The sequence below is a fragment of the Caloenas nicobarica genome, chromosome 1 (assembly GCF_036013445.1).
Source record: "Caloenas nicobarica isolate bCalNic1 chromosome 1, bCalNic1.hap1, whole genome shotgun sequence".
Lineage (NCBI taxonomy): Eukaryota > Metazoa > Chordata > Aves > Columbiformes > Columbidae > Caloenas > Caloenas nicobarica.
Genome location: NC_088245.1, coordinates 45,731,293 through 45,755,653, shown reverse-complemented (window position 1 = coordinate 45,755,653; position 24,361 = coordinate 45,731,293). Strand labels below are relative to the sequence as shown.

Here is a 24,361-nt window from a genome sequence, read left to right as displayed (position 1 = left end):
GTACCAGAACTTGATATTGATCCTGCTCTACAATTAGGCTTTTATGTGCCTTAGAGTTTTGTGGAATGTTCGTGTTTGAGAGGAACAAAGTCCAACCTGTTAGAATTATTCTACATGACACATATGGTAAATGGACATATGTATGGATTCTCCCATAACAGCTCGTTTAATTTACATTTGTTATGATTCTTTTTTCTATAGATTAAAAGGTAAATAATAAATGGATCTGTTATTAAAAATATATATCTCTACCTTTCAGATAAACTTATGGTTATATTTTTGTCATTATTTGTAATCTTTTGGATTAATTTGATTTATTTTAGACTGATGCTGCCCTGTTGCTGTGTTTGTGGTAAACTAGTTGACTCAAAGTGACATTTCTCTTGCTCTTGGTAATTATTAGGACTCCCACATTGAAGATGTTCAACTGCCTCGCAGTGTAACAGCACAAGATCATATGAATGTGCATTTGTGGCTACGGTGTCGTACAATGTTAGTGACTGCACTAGTAACACAGATACATAGCGTTGGTGACATAGAAGGTATTGCCATTTTTGGCTTAGACTTTTAGAGCATAATGGGCAAATGAGCCTATTCAGACACAATTCTTATTAAAAATATGAAGTATTAACATTAATTCTGGGGCTGTATCATCATTAAGCAATTATTTGTATTAAATTCATCCAATGCAATAAGGAGAAGGTATTTCTGACTACAATCTCTCCCTAGAGCATGTAAACACAAAGCATTATATTAATGTTCGTTTAATGATCATTCCACTTGTGTGTGGAAAGTTTCAAATGTTCTAGTCTAATTAAGTTAAATAAGTATGCTTCTTTAAAAAAAGCCATTGTTGCTATATACCTCTAGTTTTAAAAGTCTCAAAAGTTTTTTTTTCCCACTTTTTATATCTGCAATACATGAAATTTTTCTGTATACATCCTAATTTTTTTCCAGATTATTTTAAAAAAAAGAAATACATGAGATACTACAAAATACACTTATTGCAGTTTGATTATGAATAATATGTTTTTCATTCCTGAATTCTATGAAGCCAGTGTAAACCCTGAAGCTCACTTAAATACCAAAATCTCAGTCTATGTCTGTAGCCAAATTCTTATTTAGTCTGTTCTAGATAATTCCTGTGAAGACTGTTACTATTTTGGAATGATACCGAAGATCAGATTTTTGAACATGTAGAGTATGTTTTATGGGTGAGAATGACATCTGATCTACAAGATCTTATAATTTATCAATGAAATGTGAAATGTGGAATCTATAATGTCAGATTTTCTGTAACTTCTTAGTGTGGAAGTGACTTCTCAAGAATGGTAGAAGATTCTGTAAAGTCTTTTCTATTGTGTTTTTACTATTCATGTATGCTCTTCTTTTAGAGAATGATGTGGCTGAACACAGAAATGTGATAAAAGAAGTAATACTAGAAGCAGAAGCATTTGGTGATATTGAGACTCAGGCTGAAATGATGGTGCAAGCTGCTATTCTTGACCTGCAAGAAAAACGTCCTGTGGCAGGCATTAAACTTCTTTTGCAGGTTTGAGCACAAAGGAGAAACTGTTCGCTTTTTGTTGATGCATTTTTCATGTAGTCAGAACAGCTGATGCCAGCATTAAATAAACTTGAAATAGTGCCTCTAAGATAGATTTTTTTTTCTGTTTGTGTGATTTGTCCTCATAAATAGACAGCAAAAGTAGTAACTACTTTGGTTTATGTTGTCTGTGTCCAAATAGAATATCATCAGTTTACTCCAAGAAGATACATTTATTTCCCCTCCGGCTTCCTTGACTCTAGTGAGAAGTATGCTCCTGCTGGCAGACATCCTAACACTGCAAACAGTAGAGGATTCTGAACATTGCTCTTCTACAGTGGAACCATTAAACTTACTAATTTTGGCACATGAGCTTACAATTGAAGCAGTGAGTACATGTTGGTAATTTACGCAGCATTTGCAAATCCTTCCAACAATCTTAATTAATCTCTTCTGGAAGTTATTTTAACAATTTATTTTAAAAGGCTATTCCTATTAATTGATCACTTCTGTTTTCCCTAGATTATATAGTGTAAAGGAGTAATTCATTTTACCAAACTTACTTATACTTAGTGATCATGCATCCTCATATATGTAGTCTGTTATTTTCATACAGTTTAAAAATATTGAATACTTGCAAAATACACATTCATATGTGAAAACTAAAAGATGTAGTCTGACTTTTAAAGAGATGTGGAACACTCACTTTTTTCATTTTAACTGAGGGATATGTTTTCACTCAGCAGCTCAGGGAGGATGTTTATCTCATAAAATTCCTAACTCTTGAGCATCCATTTTTAAGAATTTTGCTTTTAATCTTAATTTAGAATAATTTGAATTAGAAAATCTATATAAAGTAGCATATTGTTTATGATGTTTTAGATTGACAGATTGTTAAAATCAGAATGAAGAAATCATTGCCAGGTAATAATTTAAAAAGGTAATAAAAAAAAGAAATTAAAGACATGAAATCTATGAGAGGAATGTATAGTAATAAACCATTTATGTATTTGGTGATCCACAAATAGTTATGCACTTCTGCAGTCTCTACCCTTTCTTGATATAGCTTATAAAGAAAAGCTTTCGAATCAAATTCTTTCTTTGTATTTCCTAATACAGAAGTTTTACTCATTGAAATGTTTGTTCCCCCAAGTAATAAAGAATCATATGAATCACATCAGACTCAGTCTTCTGCTTGTGAGACTTGCTACCCTTCAAGAGGCTTAACAGTTTACAGCATATCCCCATCGCCTTATTTCCATGAATGAAAAGTTTCACTGGTCCATACACGTTATTTTCTTTTTCTTTTCTGGCCTTTGTTGGATGTCAGATTTCTTTATAGAAATGACAGTTTCTAGGGCTCGGGTCACTTGAGAGGTATATTTCTTAAAGACTGATTTGAGGAAGTTTGCTTTCAGAAACCAAAGCCTAACATGAATAAATTTGATCAAGAGTTCATTGAAATTGTTCATTTGCTACCAAACTCCTTTGCAAATAAGACAAGTAAGGGAGTTTGGGAGTATCAAGCCCTTTTTTAGTGCTCTTTCACAAGACACATTTGATTTCCAATGTTCTGCGATATCTAACTTACTTTATCAAACTGCCATTTACATTGCTTTCTGCAACTTGATTTTACAAAGCATAGTCTTTTCATAGATTTTTGTCTGTGGAGAACCCATTGAACGGCAAATAGAAGACAGCACATTGACTTGCCTGGTCCTACCTACAAAAAACATCTACTTGCCACATATCAACTTGCTAGCCCAAGTCAAAATGAGAATCGGTAAGAAAAATGCAGGTCATAATTACTTTTCATTAGGTAACTTGCAGCATCATAAGGTAGTGAAATGACATAGTTCTGTATTTATATTCATTAATCACTTGGATTTTTGAGAATTGAATTGTAACTGTAAATCGATAGCAGCATTTGTTCTAAGGAAGTTGCTTCTTTTTGCATTAATTGTTTTTCTATTATATAATTTATAAAGAACTGTCCTTTTTTCTTCCCCACAGGACACGCATTAGCTGAAAAAGTAGCTTGTACACCTGAAAGAGGAGATACACTGCAATGGCTACATGCTCTCAAACATTTAGAATCAGCATTGAAGCTTTGCAGAGCATCTGCAACAAAAAAAATAGATATGGAAGCTGAACTCCTTTTTCAGATAGGTAAATAAAACCCTGTTTGTACATGATAATTGCCTTCCTAGGCAATGTTATGCATGTGGCCTGTCTTAAAATGGAGACTTTTTACTGTAAAAATAGAAGAGATTTGGATATTTTTCACCCTAACTGCAGATCTCTCTCCTGTGTTTAGTATCAACCAGCATAGTTCAGGATGCATTATACAACAAATATTTTCAAAACTGCAGTAGAAGTTCTCCCACCTCTGTGTTATCAGGGATCAAAGGGTGTAGCCGATGAGATTAAGGACACTGTAGAAAGCCATTTAGCTTCTTTGCATCAGTCTGAACTAAAAAGGATGAGAGGCTCAGAAAGTATTTATAAATGACTTAACAAAGGTAATGAATTACAGCCTAAATAATCTTATGTCCCTTTAGATGCTGTTGTGCTTCCAATCAGTGTGTAGCACAACACGCAGATGCTATCTGTGGAAAGGTTGCCTCATTTTGGTCTTTTGAGCTGTTAGAGGATTTTCTCAAAAGAAAACATTTCTTTTCATCATTTCTGCTGTCAAACAAAATGCATATTCACATAAGCACTGCTTGCTGCACTATTACAGAAAGGATAGGTGGTGTAATCACTGAGAAGATGCTGCCAACACGCTCTTCTGTTACAGCCAGCTGGCTGTATTTATCCTGCAGCACAGCACAACACAGGCCCAAAGGCCACCGATGTATGTGCAGCACAGGGCAAAACAGAACAAGCCTGTGCATGTCCATTAACTCTTCTGTGTAGAGTGGTCTTCTAGTTAGGGAGTCATTACGATTCCAACAATTGATTATTTTAGCTGCTCTGTGAAGTAATTTGCTATACAAGCATTGTACATTGCATTTTAAACAAACTGGAAAAGATTTTGTATATCAGGAAGAGGATGATGCACTATGTCGTTGAGTTTTCCTGGAGGGAAACACAGGTTGGCTCTTCCAGGGAGAAAAAAAATATCTTGCAAATCCACTTTCGATATTTCTTTCTTAGGTAAGGTAGAACGCCAGATAACTGAAGCAGGCAATAACAAGTCATCTCAAGCTGTTGAAACCCTCTTGGAAGCTATAAAACTCAGCCAGCAACATGATCAAAAATTTGAGTAAGAAACTAGCTATATAACTTTCAAAGTAATTTTAATCACACATGAATACAGATTTTTGACAGTTTTCTGAGATTTGCTGTGGGACTTCTATTATGAAGCATCTTTTGTTTTGGAGAGTTTTCTTCTATTGCAGTATAGAAAAGCTACTGTATATTATTTTATTTTAAAAAATGCTGAGAACGTTTAGAAGTATATTTTAGAATATACAAAGTTACAGCTTTCTGTTCAATTTCCAAATTTCTAGCCTCTCTGTCAACACCAGGAACAGAGCTATCAATTAAACAGGGGGTTTATTCATATTTCAGAAGATGAGCTGTGATCTGCCCCCTTCCAGATAATAGAAATTCAGCTTGAAAAGGTTAACAGCCAGCAACAGTCAGAAGAACAGAGGCAGAAGGAGCATAGGAAATGTGTTTGTAACAGATATCAGGACAGTGACTTTGGCATTAGTTATCAGCATAGAAGATGCCTGAAGAGCTGAGCCAAGCCAGCCAATAAATTCTGTCAAGCAGCTCTGATACATTGGACTTTAGGTTTTTTTAGTTTCTTGACCAGTCTTAATGAATAATGTGCCATATCTAGTTACACACAGTGTAAAGGCAGCAATTTACCTTGCTTGTTTGGGTATTCTCTTACTTAAGTTAATGAACCAGAACTCTGAACACAGAAGCAGTAGCATAGTAATAAACCTCTGCAAGCAGTCAGCATGATGGAAGATAGTACAGAAATGAACTGTGGTGATGTTCTGCAAGTTTAATTTGCTACACTGCTATTTAATTTGCTGCTGTCTTTCTACAAGAATGCACAGCAACATCAATGGGCCTTGGCTTTCTTATTTTAGAGAACTAGATGTCCTGATCACGCTTATACAAACCCTCTGATATCTATGGGATTGTTTAATTAAAGTTGTTTCTTGATGTCTCAAATCCTTTTTTGTTCACAAGTCTAGAAAGTTAACTAAATTGTCACAAACTAAGTGTAGAACTTGCCATCTTCCTGCTTAGTTTGCTCTGTCTTGAACTGTACAGGACTCTTTGACTTCTGTATTTTGCTTTACACAAGTAATACCAAAGCTGCAATTTATTGCACTATATAAACAGCCAACTCTGTGCAATATGACTCTGGTCAGAATAGTAACTGCATTAGCAGGAGTTTGTTGCTGTGCTTAGGAAAGCTAATTCATAGGGGAGATCTGGAGACATCTACAGAGCCAGGAGAAATTTGCATTAAAAGGCTGTTATAAACCTATAGAGATTAGAAATGCTGGAGAACTTCTCCAGATACAGTGATTTTTCAACAGGTCAAGGGAAGTAATTCTGCCCCTCTACTCCGCTCTGGTGAGACCCCACCTGGGGTCCTGCGTCCAGCTCTGGAGCCCTCAGTACAGGGAAGACATGGACCTGTTGGAGAGGGACCAGAGGAGGCCACAAAAATGATCAGAGGGATGGAACAGCTCTCCTATGAGCACACGCTGAGAGAGCTGGGGTTGTTCAGCCTGGAGAGAAGGCTTCAGAGAGACCTTATTGCAGCATTTCAGTACTTAAAGGAGGCTTATAGGGAAGATTGGGCCAGACTTTTCAGCAGGGCCTGTAGCAGTAGGACAAGGGGTAATGGTTTTAAACTAAAAGAGAGGAGACTCAGGCTAGGCCGGAGGAAAAAAAAAATTATTATGAGGGTGGTGAAGCACTTGAGCAGGTTGCCCTGAGAGGTGGTAGATGCCACATCCCTGGAAACATTCAAGGCCAGGCTGGATGGGACTCTGAGCAACCTGATCTAGTTGAAGATGTCCCTGCTCATTGCACTGAGTGGGACTAGATGAGCTTTGAAGGTCACTTCCAACTCAAACCATTCTATGATTTTTGCCTGGTTTATAATACTACTGTAAAAATAACTGAAAGGAGAAGGTTTTATAGGAAGAGATCAGGAATTTGTGAGCATAGTCTTTCTGAAGATGTAGAGTATTCTGGTAGAGAACTCAGAAGGTTCCTCAACTGCGCACAATGAAGAAATGAAAGACTGTTTCGGTCACTGCAGGTATTTCTGCTGGTTATTGGAAGAGTTTGACTGAAGACCCATATCCAAATTCAGCCACCCATGTTTCAGGGACACCAGGACAAGGGATATATGCCTTAACTTGAGGAAGGAAGTGGGACCCATACGATTCTGTACAGAAAGATCACTTCCCTTGCAGAATTAGTTTTCTTACAAAATCTTTGCTATTTATTTATGGCATATTTGTTGCACATAATGCAGATTATATTTGACATACTCTTAAATCAATGTGTTCTTTATTGAGCATACCATAGGGATTTTTTAGACTCACTAAGACTTTAAAACAGGATCACATGGCTGTCTGAAAGAAGATACACTTTAAGTAGATGGTGAAGGCTGGATGAATGACTTATTTGGTGAGACTGTCTGGCTAGTCTTATGTAGGAGTCAGACTGTATCATCGTAAAGCTTACTTTGATAGTAACATTGATTGATCTCTGTGTTGTTTCCTACAGGTTAATAAGAAGATCATACCTTGAAATAGCACTATTATATTTGCATTTAGCGAGAAATAATGAGGATGTGTCACAGACAGATAAGATGGTGCCTTCCAAATCAAACGTATGTTTTCTATCTTTTGGGTAGTGGCCTCTTCAAAGCAGAACATTGTGCACCTTGCCAGACTATTACTTACGGTGACTTATAAATCATGCTGATACTGAAAATCCTACTAGAAAAATCACACAAAGAAATCACATAGCACAGCAGTAGGATTTTATTGTTTGATATTATTTCTCATGTTTATTGCATTGAATGATAACATTTAAAATATTTTTCTGTATAAAATGAGAAGGAACAGAACCAACAGTGTTTTCATTTCTGATTATGTACTCATTAAATTGTGCTTTGCAAAGAAAACATAAGATTTAAACCTGGTTTTTAAGTGCTAATATTTATGCTTTACCAGGTTTCTATTTTTCACTACAAATGTGAGTGACAGCATGAGAAATATAAAAGGTTTTAACCACGTTAAAGTGGCTACAAGTCATAGATTCAAAGCATAATGTGTAACATAAAAGGGATAATTAAGGTTCCAGAAGATGGAAAATTATAGCAAAACTGTATACAGTAGTGACTGTAGTATGATCTGCTCTGAGAAAATTTTTACAGGAGCAGCCGGTTAGTATGCTCTGGAAATTTTTTTCCAATTTTAGCAATTAATTAATGGTTTTAACAATCAATGCTGATTTTTACAACTTGCAAATAAAACAATAATTCTGTAAGAAGGAGGACTTTTTCTATATTAAAAATATATTTTACCATAAAACATTTAGAATCCTAATTTTGAACTGGTGTATAATTTTAGATCACTCCTGAGGAGGCTCTGAAATCAGGAGGCTACAAAGTACAAGCCTGGATTGCAGTTAGAGCAGCTACACAGGTTGGTGCAATATTCTGAAGAGGTGGGGTTTTTTTGGTTTGGGTTTTGTTTATTTGTGGGTTTTTTTGTTTTGTTTTAGTTTTAAAATTTCATCTTTTGCTACTTACACAAGCAAACAAGACAGGATTAACTTTTCCTGAAATTTCTAGCAAGAGTCTTATTTGAGGAAATTAAAATGGATGCTCTCTGAGTAGTGGGTTTAATCTCTCATGGACAGATCTGACTCTGTTTACTTCAACTTTGATTCAGTGCAAATAAAACAGCACACTGCCTGATACGTGTGCACTTGTATTTGACATGTGGGTAGACGTCAGTGGCATCCAGGTGATAATATCTGATTTGGAATCAGGTATGTAGTAATTAAGTTGTCAGCAGTAATGATGTATTTAAGTAGAGAATGTAATATATGTCAGAGAAAAAAAAAAAAATTCCTGACTTTTAAAAATATCATATGTTGAGTAATTAATTTTTTGTCATCACCTTGCTACTGTCAGATTTTAAATCCTATATAAATATTGTAGTGAACTGGTTCTGAATAAAATACATATTATTTTTAGGTCAGTGAAGCTGTGCTTGCTTCTCAGCTATTAATTGGAATGAAGAGTGTTAAAGAACACAGCATGAAGGAGGCAGTGCAACAGAAAATCCCAGAATTTGCTTCCATGGATCTTCTTGCTTCATACAGAGATTTCTTATCCGGTATTCCTTTATACCTAGTAATGTTAGAACATTAAATAAGTAATAATACATTAGTAATACATTTAATATGAAATTTCCATTTATGAAAAATTTTTAGTCACGTTTGGAAAGTAAAAACAAAATCCTCATCTTGCATAGCAGTACATAACATTGAGTAGACCTAATGGGTCTTTAAATATCAGCCTGTGCATGTGTTCAATAGGTTAAGAAAAACTGCATTGTTTGCATACTGCGGCTCAGAAAGACAGAGTGCACATACTGCCATACTTTTAGAAAAAGAGATGGGCCTTTGTTACAGGACTTCCACAGACTTCTAGAGTAGGTCTTGACCCCCCTATCAGTCATGACTGCTTTTTTTTTCCAAACACTGATTTAGAACAGATTTTTTCCCCTAGGGATATTAGCTTTTCCTTGAAGACTTTTAGTGTTTCTTTTGATTTTGCAAAGACATGTTAGCGTTGAATAGCTTGTCTCTCTCTGCCCTTCTCATCCCAAAAAAAGCCCAGACAACCAAAACATGAAAACCAACAAACCTTGCAAACTCTTGCAAAGTTATCTGCCTGGGTACCATATTCGGAAAGTCAAAGTCACTGTAATAATAATAAAAAAATCACTGTCTTTCCAGTCCAATGGATTATCATTTAGGGGTGCTTCCATTAGCTTGGTAGAACTTTGCCTTTGCCTGGTTTATTTCCAACTTCTGCAGTAATTTTACAGCTACTGGAGTTGATGAAAGGGAAGTTTTTGACTTAAAAAAAGCCCAGTGACACTAGGAATTCTGGGATAATGGTTGCCAGTTGTTATATGAACACTAAGGCAAAATATATGTATTTATTTTTTAAACTGGGAACTATTAATTTAGTGATAAAATTTTGATTCAGTGACTTAATTTCAATCATCCTAAGTGACTGACAAAGATTGAATTGCTCTGCCTGATAGTTGCTGGCAAAGCTGAGCAATGTCTGCTTACTCTACAATGTTTAAACATATGTGTTTTGATTGGTTTATGAAAACAAATGTTGTATGCTAAGACTTTCCATCAATCTGATTGTTTTGTACTAGCTCCATTTGCCTATAATTACAGATCATTTTTTCTTTTAGCAAATGCAGCAGGTGTTTCTCCTGATAGTTCTGTTAGGCAATACAAAGAAGAATAGAAAATGTAGGAAAGCAATAGTAGGCCAAGATATATAAAGGTAAATTGAAATGGAAATGATCAGCACAGCATGCCAAATATTTTCTGTAAAACCATTAGTGAAATACATTGTTTAAGTTTAATCTATAAACAATGCAGCCATTTTAACTAAATTCTCTTTTCACAATTGACAGTGAAATATCAAGAATAATGGAGACATTCAGAATTTGTAGAAGCACACAATTCTTTTCTGGAAGTTCACTATTAGGAGTTACTGTAACATAATGCTTTCTCAATTCAGGATGAGAAACAGCAGAAGAATTTGAGAAAGCCATGTACTAATACAGTGAAAAAAATTACTGAGTATAAGCAGTGATATAGTGATAACTGTACTGATACTTTTTTCTCTCTTTTTCCATAAATATAACTTTTAGGCAGCACTAAAAAAATGATTATTTTAGTCTATAGTCAAGAATCAAGTTAACTGATAACATGCTTAATATCTAAAAGGGACTGGATTGAAGCTAATGATAAACATTTCAGAGTACCTAACTCTGAGGAGTCCAGGTCAATGTAACTGGGAAGTTCAACTGCTGTAGTTTTAACTGATGACTCCTAGTATTGTTTCTGTTCGGTAAAAATCTGCTATTGAACAATTTATAGAAATAATGGCTTTAAATATAAAGTCGGAGAGAGCGCACAAGCACCTTACTCTCTACTCCTTTAAGCTTCTTGCAAAGACCAGTCAGATTCCTGGCCATGATCTGAGAAATACTTTCTTTACTAGTTCAACTAATATTAAAGCAGAATAGAAATGATTTTCCTCTTATGAAAAACATAACAAGGTTCACAAGTTACTCTTTTAGTTACATATTAGTTAATTCCAACACAAGGTAGAAATAGCTTTTGAATTGCAGCCATTCACTTTTAATGTGTATTGCTGAAGTGTTATTGGATTTGCAGATGGAGCCAATGTTGTCTCTGAAAGTCCCGAAGAATCTTCTACCGAAAACAAACAAATCATGCAAGATGAGCAGAGCCAAAGAGAAGGAATAGAAACTCTTGCCACCAAGGCCAGCCAGAAGAAACAGGCAATAACATGGGTGCACTTAGTTCACTACCACAGTTATTTAAAAAGACTTTATAACATGAACCTTCTATTTGGTATGATTTTTTAGTTCCTTCTAGAAAACCACCATGGGTGAGATACTGTTTTTGGGGGCCAACAGTGTCAAATTCAAAGGCCATCATTTGAGACAGTCTCATTTTGAATTCCTTTAAATCGTATAAATGTGAAATAATCTTCATTGAAATCAAGATTTATGTCAGTTTACAAGTGTTGTAAGTGCAGATGTTATTACCTTTTTTCATAATTATTCATAAGCCTTCGTGATACCAGGAAAAGCATGCCTCAAAAGTTAATTGCTATTACTATATCTGAAGCCTTTTTAAAAATTCATAATCTAAATTTATTTCTAGTTCTAGATACATCAGCCTTAAGTCACATCTGTTCAGTTTGAGGGCCTGTTTGTGAGAACTGAGTGTAGTGTAAGTGGGAAGGCTGAGCATTATTGAATGTGTTTTGACTGAAGCCCCAGATGTTATTTACATACTTGGTTTATTTCACTGTAAACAAAAGATGGTAACAGATAGGACCTTTCAAAAAAGAGTAAGAGTCCATTAATTTCAGGACCCTGATACTATGCATCAGTATCTGATGGCCAGCTGCTGGATATACAAGTGACAACCTGATAGGTGACAGTAGAACTAGATTGTACATATAGGTGCTGCCTAGAGTGAAACTTCACTACTCTGCACCAAATGAAATTATTCTACCTTAACAACAGAACTGTAAGGACAGTAAAGTAGCTACAAGTAGGTGTCAAAATGTGCATGAATATCTCAGCTGTAGTTACTAATGATAGAGTCTAGGGAGTGACTCAGCTGATCAGCCACTAGCTGTCTAAACTAGTGTCTTAAGAGCCTGTAGAGCTTCTTTTGACTGTGTTGAATAAATATCTGTTTATTCTAGTGGGTGCTTAGATACCTTGTGAACATACTGATTCTTACGCATCTAAACTGAAGTACCTAAACCTTGAAACTGCACCTCCATTTTATGCTACTTTATCATCTCTAGACAGAGCTTGTTTCCTTATCAGATCTCCAGTGAAAAATTGCAATACAAATAGCATAACCTAGTAATATTTAAAGACATATTTTACTATCTTTTCAAAATTTAGTAGCTGTAGAAACCTCACTTTTCAATAGCACGTGATGATGTAACCAAAATCTCTTTTCAAAGATGCCCCTAACTCAGGGCCTGGATCATTTTCTGCAAGAGCTGGACACCTTAGTTCTGTTTTTGACACAGGGATTGTTCTACGCATAGCAGAAATGCATTCCTTTCTTAAAAAACATTTGTTTGAATATTCAACGTGTTGTCTTGAGAATTTCCCAGAAGAGCTACGTGATGTAGAATTGCTACTTGGTAGGCCAACTGATTCTTCAAAGGTACTTATTTTCTTACTGATGTTTCAAAAATATGTATTCTACTTGCATTTTGCTCAGATTCTTGCTAGTTCCAATACTGATATTTCTGAGAGAACTACAAAAGAATTAAATTCATTATGCAGAAGATCAGTGCAAAACCAAAATCCTTTGCAAGCAGTGAAGGACATAGTTAAAAAATGCAAATAACCTTATGTTATTCATTCCTGCAAATATGTTCTCTATCCCATGCCCAGTGTATTTAGACCCTAGAAGATTAAGCAGGAGATTTCATTTTTAGTTAAGTTGGCTGTATTATTTGGTAGGACTGAGGCTTTTAATCTTGTAGATCTCCATGTTTCATACCAAAAATATCCTGGTATTTGCTTTGTAATTTGTGTACACTCCTCTATATTGTTAATTTGGTCTATAACAAAAATATTATTTTCAAGAAATACGTAATTTATATTTTCTCAAAATTTATTGAAGGCCTTGCGTGCCAGTTTTTTTCACTGATTATCAGCTGGCAAGAAAATAAATCTTTTCAGATCTCTGGCTGGCAAACAGCCTATTGAGCTTTCAAATGTCGGCAGCTCAGATTACATTACTCAGAGAAATCTTGCATTGGCATTCTGGAGTCTATGCTGACTGTGGGACTTGTATTGAATATTGAGTGGTAAAAGTCTTTGAAGATTCAATGTAAAAATAATTGTCTTCAAAGTTTCTCCATCCCACTTCTCTTATTAATTATTATCCGAATACTAAAAAATTAAAATGACAGGTTACTTTGTATTGCCTCTGTTGTTTAGTTTTTACCTGTTATGTTCAGTATTAGATAGAGGTGGGGGAGCCTTGAGGAGTGAGAATTTGTTATCTTATAGAAATGAATTAAAATAATTTTGTGAAAGTAACTCTTCTGGAGTTGGTGAACTTTCTGCAGTGTTGGACAGGATATCATTACTCATTTCCCAACAAAGAGCTGACTGTGCCACTGAATAAATTGTAAATATATGGTATGTGACATTTATAACAGCCATCATGTATCAAAAATTATTTTACTCTGTCTGCTCTTCTTTTGACATAATTAGTATTACACTGTCCTAGAATAATAAGCTTCAGAGCTCACTGTCATGTTCGTGACAGGTGCAAGCTGCATAATCATGTGTTAGCTTCAGTGTTGTAGACAGCTAACAAGCATAAAGCTCTTTTTTAATTCTAAGCTTCATTGATTTTTATCACAATATTTTTAGAAGCTTTAACTATTCAGAAAGCTGTATAAGTTATTTTTAAAATGTTACTGTAATTTGATACTGGGATTTTTAACAGTACAAATAGATATCATTTTTGAAAGAATGATTTTTATGTACAAGGTTGTTTTGCTTACATGCGTCTTTGTAATTCTGTTTTTGATTCTTGAAGTTTTTTTCAGCTCTGCTGAACAAAGAATCCAAATTACATTAAGAAGGCTATAATTAAAATTGTGCGCCCTGTTACATTTTGCATGCTTGTTTTTTATTCCACTCCGTGATAGTACGTAGGACTCGAAACAACTAAAACAGTTTTTTGTTTTCAGGCTTTTGAGATAGTTGAATAGATAAATATTTATATCTGTAATTCAGCAACCTTCTACTTTGACAAGAGCAGTTGTAATATCCTTCATCAAAAAGATTCAATATGATGTAAATAACAAAAGATGTAGTTCAGTGAAAAAGAAAATATACCACGTTTTAGAAATAAATATATATTGTAAAACGGACTTTTAAGAGTTCTGGTTCAGGGGCATGGCATAAATTAGGCTGTTCCCATTCCCATATATGTGTTTTCTTATAATTTTGTTCACTCCTTGTGCCAGCAAGGTTGTGGGTGATTCATTGCCAACACTAAAGTCTAAGATTGCGAATGCAGAAGTAGGTGGGTGATCCATGCACACACACCTCATTGCATGCCGTGGGTTATGGCCACTGTAATCACTGCCTCAGAGTTTAGAGTCCAGGTGGCATGGATCATCTCCACTTAATTGTCCCATGCCATACTGAAGGCATATCCGTGTGCTCAAATGCATGACTTCAGCATGCATGACTTCATTTTTATCTTCACTTCTATTATATTTTGATGTGAGATGGGAATGGGCTTTATGAAGTTAGATTATGCCACTGTGAAAAATCCGTCTTCTGCTCACCTGGATTTACTGTGCTGTATCGGTCGTGAGCTGTATTGTCTGAAAATAAAGTGGGTAAAATTCTCTGTGTTGTGGTTTTTTGGTTCTGGTTTGGGGTTTTTTTGTGATGTGTTGTTTTTTTCCAGCAATGAGCATTCAAAATTAAAAACAAACTAACTCCCCAGGCAGCCGTTTTCAGTGTCCGCATTTTGGAATCAATGATGGAGAAACTAACAACCTTTTCAAATAGCTTCAGCATTGCCCCCAAATGTTACTGTTTGGTCTCCTCTGTTCTTTCCAGATCTGTGTAACACTTTAAAAAGTCGAAATGGCATGGTGCTGTTCAGCCTTTAAACCAAATATTTTACAATTTAAAAAAAAGCTTTTATTCATGAATGTATGTTGGTTGATAGTATTCCTCCATTGCCTCCCTGGTAGATGATGGCCAAACAGTAACTATTTGATGAACAGCCTGCTAATGTTCCATATATATTGTAGTAAATAAGACATAGGACAAATCCTCACAAATTAAGTGACTCAATTTTCAGTAGTTATCACCCTTAGTTAGTTGCACAGCTAATGAGAAAACAAATAGGTAAAAATAAATAAAGCATTAATCTAGCATTCAGATTACTGGTTTAATTATCAATATGTGTAGCCAATAAATTACTTTTTCAGCACTAAATTTTGTATTGTTAGCATGTCAAATAGTATCTTTTAGCAAAAAACATAATGCCATAAGGAAGCTAAGTCAAAGGTAACAATGGTTGTTACTGCAGGTGTCTGTAAGTCAGCCCAGAGGTCCTTTGCATTACCTTTAGAGATGTCTCACCATGTGAACTTTAAAAAGCCTTAACTTGGTAAAATGGACACCTTTTAAAATTACCCATTATCTAAATAAGGGTATGTTTGTGCAGGAGTGAAAGTCATACCAATTCTAGTAGACAGTAGATTATAACAGATTTTGCATGTTACGCTAGAAAAAATACAATTTAAAATTTTCTTTTGTGTTTCAGATGTCTCTTGAAATTACTGGAACTACACCAACGATGTCATGTGTGAGAAGAGCTTCTCCGGTTTCTGTCACTGTAGAAGCAGACAGGCAGATGGAAAGCAGGGCAGCACATGCTTCAAATAAAGAAATTAACATTCAGTGGTACCTTCCTTCTCTGGCAGGGCCATCAAACAATTCAGAGACTAAGGTAAACCTACACCAAAGCAGTTCCTTAGGTATTGGAACAAATCGAGTCTCATTTCCAATGAATATTTGTGTTGAGACTGATCAGCTTTTCAATTGAGTCATATTATACATATGCCGGCTGGCACACTGGACAGCAGGGACCTATAGATTTACTCTGCCGCAAGCCTGCTATGCAGGACAAACGGAATTCCTTGACAATTTTTTTGGTGGCAGGCCAATGAAAGACTTTGTTGACCACATAGAGCTTCCAGGCCATGTTGGATTCATGCCTTTTGCAGGTCCTTGATGTCTTTAAGACCTCACTCTGTTAAGTTTGGTTAGAGCTGACCAATACATTCAAACAATACTGTTTAGTGGGAGGCTGTTGGAAAAGCAAAGATACACATACACAGGGAAAATTGGATTTTGTAAACCTCATTTCCGTAAGAAATCAGACTGAATGTGAAAGATGAGGGAAGCTGGAGGGTTGTGGGAAAGCAAGAGACTAGGACATGGAATTTGCTTTATTTTAAAATAAGAACACAGCATGTAAGTAAAATTTCTGCTACTGCAATAGAAATCCAGGATCTCCAAACTTTTTGGCATAGCAGATCAGTGTCAAATTTTCTGCTAGACCCTTTTCATCTCTCTTGGTAAGCTGATAAAAGCCCTGTGAAGTTAGTGCAAATAATGTTATTTTCAATACAGTTTTGCAGGTTACTTTGGTATGACCTTACAGTTCATGAGAGATCCAGAAACAACTCTTGAAAACAACTAATATATGAATGTCATATTCTTGACATTCTCCACAGCTACCACTAGGAAGCATATTTTAGATCATAATAGCAAATTAAATCAGTGAAAGATGAGAACATTCTATTCCATTTTCTTCTGCTCTTATATTGATACAACTTTATTAGATGGTGAGTTAGATGCACTTCATGGATTTAAACCTAATATGATGCCAGCCATGCACAAGTGCCGTATAGCACATGTAACTAATTACAGAAGGCCTTTGAAAATTCAGTAAAAGCTCTCTGTTCAGCCTACCTGAAGTTGGAACTTTGGACATGAACATAAGTGGGAGCAGGATCATGACAAGACTGGGATTTTGGTGGTGACTCCATAGGGTATAATTTTCAAACTCATATAAATTATATCGATAATTAAATTGTTTTAACAACTGTAAAAACTGGGTAGAGTACAAATTCATTTGAAGTGACATTCCTCCCTTTTCATCAGTACACTGTATTTGATAGTTATTATAATCTAGTATCACTGAAATAGCTCAGGTCTACTATACCATAGTACATTACAGCTCACCTATTCCATCTCTTTTACAGGTTTTGCTGCTTTATGCTTATAATACAAAGCCCATCAAGATTAGCAACATCAAGATTTTCAGTTCAATGTCTATGTTTTCAGGCCACTTGTGGATTCCATTGGCTAGGTAAATAATCACTGACTTCATCATGTTATTTCATGCTATATTAAAGATCAGTCAACCATTTAGGATGAGAGAAAATAAAGTACAAAATATCAAAGAGCTGTAAGTCTTTGAAAGCATCCATTTTCTCTTTTGAGAGATTTTTCACTATAAAAACTGTAAGATGCTGTACACAGCGTTAAACCCATCCAAACATATGCCTTTTTAGTACATTTGCATTTTAGTTTTGATTCTTAAAGAACTGAGTAACACATGCTAATTATATTACACTGGCATAGCAATGTAACAAAACACTAGCAGATCTAAGCAGCAGTCCCAGCAATTATTCTCATTCTTTCACTGGATCAGCTACTTTCTCCATCCCATATTACAACTCCGAGCATGCAAGAATTCTTCTCAGGTATAGCCCCAGACTCAGCCCTTCATTTTACATCCTATGGTTGTTTTCATTGCTTCCTCCTTGTCATTCATCTGGCCTCAGAATTTTTGGAACTGCTGAGCAGGTGGAGGGGAAAGAATAACAGGCCAAGAAGAGCTGCAGCCCTTGCCACCCAGTTTGTCAGCCCACCCAGTGCTGGTTGGATGAGAAAGTCTTTTCTTAGAGATGCATACTTCAAATGCTTCTTACCATTTTTAAGGCAAAATGCTAATGTGTCCCATATTTCTGCTTTCTTTAACAGAAAACTTTCTTTTTTGTAACATTATAAGTCTTGAAACGTAAGAAAATGTAGAACCTAATCAATATGTAATAAAAGCTAGGTCAGTTTAATTATAACCTTGAAACAGCAAATATTGTTGCTTTATAACAGCAATAATGAAAAATCTTGTATTATTTCAGAATTATTTCTTTACGGGAGAAATTATCTAATCTAAAGCAGCAAGTTGAAATGTTGATGCAAAATTCTAAAAGCTTGTCTTCAGCTTCAGAACCTATGAGTTTTCTTGGACAAAGTGAAACTTTGAAAATAATTCCTTCAAAAAACCCCAAAATGAATGCTGCAAAAGTGCATCTTGATGAAAAAACAGAAGTAAGTGAGAACAGTTCTGCTCTTAAGTATTTCTGACAGTCTTTTATTTAAGATGTCTGTTTTGTGGAAATAAATGACAGGTAACTTGGATGGCAGACATAAAAGATTAAACTTCCCTCACCCCTTTCAAGAAATGTTGAAATATTTTCACTTTTCATTTAATATTTAACTTTTTCTTTTCCTTATTATTGCTTGTCACTTTACAAAAATATCTGGCATCTCCAACCTTCCACCTGAAAATAAAGGCTACATCTTCAGGTACATCATTTGAAAATTGATGCCTGGCATAGCATCAAATTAGCATGGCAATCAACCCAAAAGTGCTTTTTAAAAATCAGTCGCACATCTTCAATGCAAAATGGGCAGTGATGGTTTCTGAAATAAGAACCTTCTAATAACATTATTGAGAGAGGAGTAAGGCTGGCAGTGAATTTATTTTCATTTTCTCTATGCCACCTTCCTCTTTTCTTTTTATTAGCAAGGCTGAATATGGTCCACAACCAAATGACTCCCCTCACATACACAAAAGAGGTAATTTCAGAATTTTCCATGTGGGCTGTTTGAGATAATGTCATTGGAATAGAACGTTGCCACAGCATAACTGCTGCTTGATAAATGCCAAGGCAAAATAGACGTTTATGTTCAAAGTGGGAGACATTTATCATGTGACAGGATTCTCTTTATATCTATTATATGAAATGATTAATGATGTAGAGGCTGTCATTTTGTCTGATGGATGCTGTGAAACTGTGACAATTGTGCACTGTGCCATTATTACGAGGCTGTATTTTGACCAGCTTGGAGAACAAATGATATTTTGGCCAATCACAGTGTGTTTGGGAAGGTAGACAGAGCTGTCCTTTAGTGGGTGTTTCTGATTACCTGAAGGGTTTTGCTCAGACTTTCATTAATATATCTCAGTAATTGGAAAAACAATGTTTAGAATACTAATCAGATTAACATGCCATGCATTATACATGTATAAATATCATCTTGTCAGAGTGTTTGTTTAGAACGTCTTCAGTAAACATATAGCAGAAGAATGCTCGCTCACTGGGTTTAATACCTGAGCCAGGGGGAATTTTGTCTCAGTAGAAACTCCAAGGTTTGGGCACTTGTGTTTGTACAGCAAACACAACTATTTGTGTTGCTGAAAATTTATATTCATCAGCTAAGGTTTGTTTTGCTGTGAATTCAACTAGAATAGCCTCAAACTTGATGGTTCTGAAAAATTCGGTAAAGCCAAGCCATCTGTTAGCTTATCAGAGGAGACTGATAGTACAGCATTTGTTTTTTCTTGTTTCATACCATTAGGAAATGGCTAAAAGGTGTTTATCTGAAGTCAAAGCACTGCTGTCTCCTGTTCCAGCCCTGTCCTTGCCATTAACTGAGGTATGCTATTCTCATTAATAAGAAAAATCTGTTTTCTAAAATAAAAAAAATTGTTCAGTTAAACTGAAACATGGATTATACCAATAAGTATCATCTTGGTTTTTTCTCATACATTTTTTGCACTTTCTGTTGGGGATTTATTTTTTCATCTTTACAAATAAAATACCAATGTGTATGATTACAAACTGTGAATATCTTCACTGTTCATCAGAGTAATCTTTTTATATGTATGAAAATGTATTAAAAATGAATCTCACTCACAATGGGTTCATCTGGTTTATCCACTATTCTCTGGTCATTGTTTACACAGACTCCAGTGAATTTCCATGATGCAGTTACCAAACGCAATTTCCTTTCATCTCTGTGTTTTTACAGTTATTCAGACTTTTCTCCTATTTTCTTTAGCTCCCTCTGCCTTGCCCATGACATGTCCTTAAGGTCAGCATGCCGCTTTTTTGTCTATGCTGTTGTATTCATTTTGTTACCCAGTTGCAGTCGGTATCCCAGAGACAATGGGAACTGGCCCACTGTGGGCAGCAGAACTGTGCAGTGTTCTCAGCCAACTTAGGGAGATCAGGAGAGGACCACAGCTGCCGGAATCACAGAATGGTTGGAGATCATCTAGTCCAATGCCCCTTGCAGATACCAGGTCTCAAGGAACTCCAAGGAAGATTTTGGAATCGACTGTAACATATCAACCCTCGTACTAATCCTCAAATATCTTGCCTGTAATTGTTCACAATAGAATGATAACGGACAAGGCATCCACTGTACTCTTCTTTTCCAGCCAGGTAGCTCTTCCTACCAGAAAAGAATCCCAAGTTTTATCTGGGAACAGTTCAGCTAGTGGCCTGTTACAGAAGAAAGAATCTGTAATGCTGTCCAGTGCATCTTGTGATCTGGTACCTGGGAGTACCTACCTCCCTCTTATACATGTGGCACCATTCTTGCCACCTGAAAGTTTCCCCCAAAGGTCTCTCAGACCTTTATATCACTCAGTCTGGCTTTATCAATGCATCAAAATACACAGCCATTCATTTTGCAATGCAATACTTTCCACAGTCCCACTGAAATATCTTCCATGGTAGAGAGAATCGTGAGGTACCCAGGGAAAGGTACAGCTGAGCTTCCTTAGAATTACATGGACCTCCTGGACCTCTTTTAAGTTCTTATGCATCCCTCCTCACTTTACCTGCTTCTTTTTTTGGGTCTACAATGAAAGTGAGGGAGCAGATTTAGTGATGTCCTTCGTGTAAGGATGTGATGTTAACTGCTCTGTTCTATTCTGCTTAAATGCTACAACAAGCTAAAATGTTTCAACAGGTGGAACAAAGGGCTTTTCATCACGAAGTTTCAGACAGAGGCTTCAAACTAAGATCCTATTAGATATGGAAGATTTGGTTAAGCGAGTAAAGCCTAATCCTTCAAGATGCTGAGTATCTTCATTCTTCTCTGAAGGAAAGAGACCTTATAGAGTGCTCCACACTTTTTTATGTATAGCGTATTTATGGGTAATATTTCCAAACTTTCAAATAAGTGGTATGTGTGCACTACCCAGTCTTCTTGGCAAGAGGTGGAAAGCTCAGAGTTGGATGATGTATACTGCAGGGTAGTACATTCCCTTTGTTTTCAAGAATGCAGGAGAAGACAGCAGATTCATTGCTTATATGTAGTTTTAGATCATTTTTCCCCACCACACACTTTTTTGTTGCTGTTCTTGTGAATTAATTGGACAAAGTCATTTCTAATTTGTGGTATTTGTTTTCTCATTCTCTGAGCTGTCACACTTTAACTTCCTGCTTCTCTTCTTTGAGTCTCTTTTTTCTGTTTGTATGTCTCATGGTGCTTTTGATTCAGCACTGAATTATATTTTTAAGTGGAAAAGGTGCATTTTTATTGAATTATTCATTTAAAATTATTTGACTGGTCATGTGTTAAGAATAAAAATTGATCAGCTGGCTTGTTTTTAAATCTATTTAATGAATAGCTACGTTCTTGAGGGAGATAATGAGGCATCATGTTTGGGAGTTCCAATCTTGAATGTTAAAAGTAAATTTATAAATAAAATAATGCATTAAAAATTAACCTCCCTACATAGCCTGTTCCAAACTTTTCTTCCTCTCATTTGTTTTTCTTAATACCTAAATCGGCTAAATAGTTCTTCTCCATGTCCAATGGACATACAAACCAGTTTATCACTGCTCTCTGTTTCACCTTTCACAGGGAGCTCAAGACTTTCAACTTCTCATCTGAGGAAAAGTCTTCTGAGTTACTAGCTGTTCTTGCCGCTCTTGTCTGAAATCTTCATTTTACCTACAGATGATCAGAAGAAACTTTGTGAGCAAGAAATTTCTGTTCACAGAAATGTCCTCCTCTTAATCCTGTTTTACTGGTTTCCTGCAAGCAATGTCATTAACCACAGATTTATATTTAGGCAATGAATATTTCTAACTTATTCATTGGTTGTAGGTCAGAAATATGGCTTTAATATGGAACTATTTGTATATATGTACTTTTTGATACAGGTAAGCTTAATAAAGGGTGATTTTTTTTTCCTCTTTTTTTTTCAGATCCCATTTGATGTTACTTTGCAATCAATAGCAAGTTTGGAAGATATGTTTGATCCTGCCAGTGGATGTATAATAACTGAACAAAGTCTCTTCAATTGGATCATTTCTCTGTTTCACTAAATTCTATTTTTGCAATAACTTATTCAGTTGCTGAGTGCTATAGATTTAGATGTAAGAGCTGGTGTTAATGTAACAGCCTCATTAATCACACCAGGATTTGCCTCCTAATGTGTTTTATAATCTTCATGTTTAGCTTTTTCTAATTATTTAGAAATTAATAGTTTTTAAAATGAAAATACATTTTTAGGAATTAAAAGTATTAGAAGCAGTTTCTTAATAAGAGGATTAGAAATTTGATTTGTTCAGTCACCTATAATTGAGTTTGTCGGAGGTTTTCTAGCTTTTCAGTAAGTTTTTATTGTTTAGAAAAGCTGAATACGTTTGTCGCCTTCTACCATCTGCTAATAAATACTGCTTTTCCCTGAAGTTTTATTCTCATCATCAATTTTTTAATTGCTTTTGCAGTTCTCAAGAGTTGGTTTTACTTTTGAGGTTGAGAAATTTAAAAACATCACTGAGTTTGTTCTTTTACACTTCTATTTGGAAACTCACAATTCAGACTTTTCTATGTTTTGTTAAAGAAAAACACATCAGAAGACGTTGAGGGTAAAAATGATCATTCAGATGTCTCCGTAATTTCAAAGCGTTAGTCTGAAAAAAAGCCAGTTTAAAAAATAAAATGGTACTGTATAGAACATTTTTGGACATCATTCTAAAATGCTAACAAACCCTCTGTTTCTGTTGTCAATGTTGTAAATCTTATTTTAAAGTGCTGAAGAAATCCTAAGGAGTCCTAACAACAGCCACCCGAGGAAATGTGCTTGTCCAGTGTCGGAGATGGGGAGTTTGGCAGGAAAAAGTGAGTGAATTGAACAAGGCTGCACAGGAGGGTGCAGTACGATTCAGAATAGAGTTCATGGCCCTTTGGTTTTGCTTACACCACAAGGCCAAGTTCTTCTTCGCTAGTTACAATAATTTGTTCGCAACAAACAGCAAAAAACCCCGGGATGTTTGGGCAGGAGCCCTGTGAGACTTGTCCTGTCACAAGCGACGCTTTTGTGTAGCTGTGAAAATTTAGGGCTAATAGTTGCCATTCCTGAGTTCAGCTTCTGTGAAAATGAAACAATTGGGTTGAAACGCCAGCCCCTTTTGTTTCAGTCAGGCTCTCACTGTGGTGCAGCCCAGTGATAAAACAATAAAATATCTTGAGCTGTTTGGACGTTGCGGATTTACCTCGGCTTGTGCTTTTCAGAAAAATGTTATCTGGTTTACCAGTGAAGTTTTTTTTTACGGAGGCGGAGAGAGAGAGGGAAAAGACTGAGTATAGTGAGTATCTTAAATGTGATCAGTAACAGGAAGAAAAGGGGTTTGGTTCTCTACTACATTTCATTCCTAGAAAAGAAAGAAGACTGGATGTATTTGTGTTATGTGCTATTAAGTTGTGCTATTTTTATTTTGTGTAGCCTTTTCTGGAATGCTGTAGGTTGAAGGAAAATTAGGAGGATTATGATACAATGATAAAACCAAAGTAAACACTGAGTAATTGACAGGGAAGGTATTTTTGCAAGACAATTTTAAAACTGAGTTAGAATCGTTATTTAACTGTGCCGCCTAACAGCCAGTTTAGAGGAGATATTCTTCAGCATTATTCTTTCAATTAAAATAATTTCTTGTTCTGCGGTTCTTCAAAAAGCAGGAAAGATAAAAAATGACATTACTCATTTTTCTTTTTCAAGGACCAAGTAGAAAATTGTAGCTTTTTTGGAAAAACTATTCAGTCTTTCCTTGTGCTTTGTAAAAAGTATAAAATGTTTCTTATTCTTTTTGGGGTCACCTTGAGGATTATCATAGGACTTTTGTGTAGCTTAATTAATATTTGTAAAACACCCTATAGCATCAGGTGAAAATGGAAGTAAAGTTCCATTACAGGCAAGGTGTTTCTTCAGTGCTGTCGG

General features: G+C 35.6%; 1 protein-coding gene across 1 annotated transcript in view; it reads left to right on the top strand.

Annotated features, from left to right (window-relative positions):
* The window catches only part of CFAP54 (cilia and flagella associated protein 54), a 113,101-nt gene extending 90,635 nt beyond the window's left edge, over positions 1-22,466 (top strand). The window contains 16 exon segments of the mRNA XM_065648025.1: positions 404-542; positions 1,395-1,552; positions 1,749-1,934; positions 3,203-3,329; positions 3,560-3,715; positions 4,706-4,814; positions 7,325-7,430; positions 8,176-8,250; positions 8,808-8,949; positions 11,048-11,248; positions 12,387-12,595; positions 15,746-15,931; positions 17,253-17,359; positions 18,195-18,384; positions 19,699-19,776; positions 22,347-22,466. Coding sequence (XP_065504097.1) covers positions 404-542; positions 1,395-1,552; positions 1,749-1,934; positions 3,203-3,329; positions 3,560-3,715; positions 4,706-4,814; positions 7,325-7,430; positions 8,176-8,250; positions 8,808-8,949; positions 11,048-11,248; positions 12,387-12,595; positions 15,746-15,931; positions 17,253-17,359; positions 18,195-18,384; positions 19,699-19,776; positions 22,347-22,466 — 2,289 coding nt within the window.
* The last annotated feature ends 1,895 nt before the right edge of the window (positions 22,467-24,361 follow it).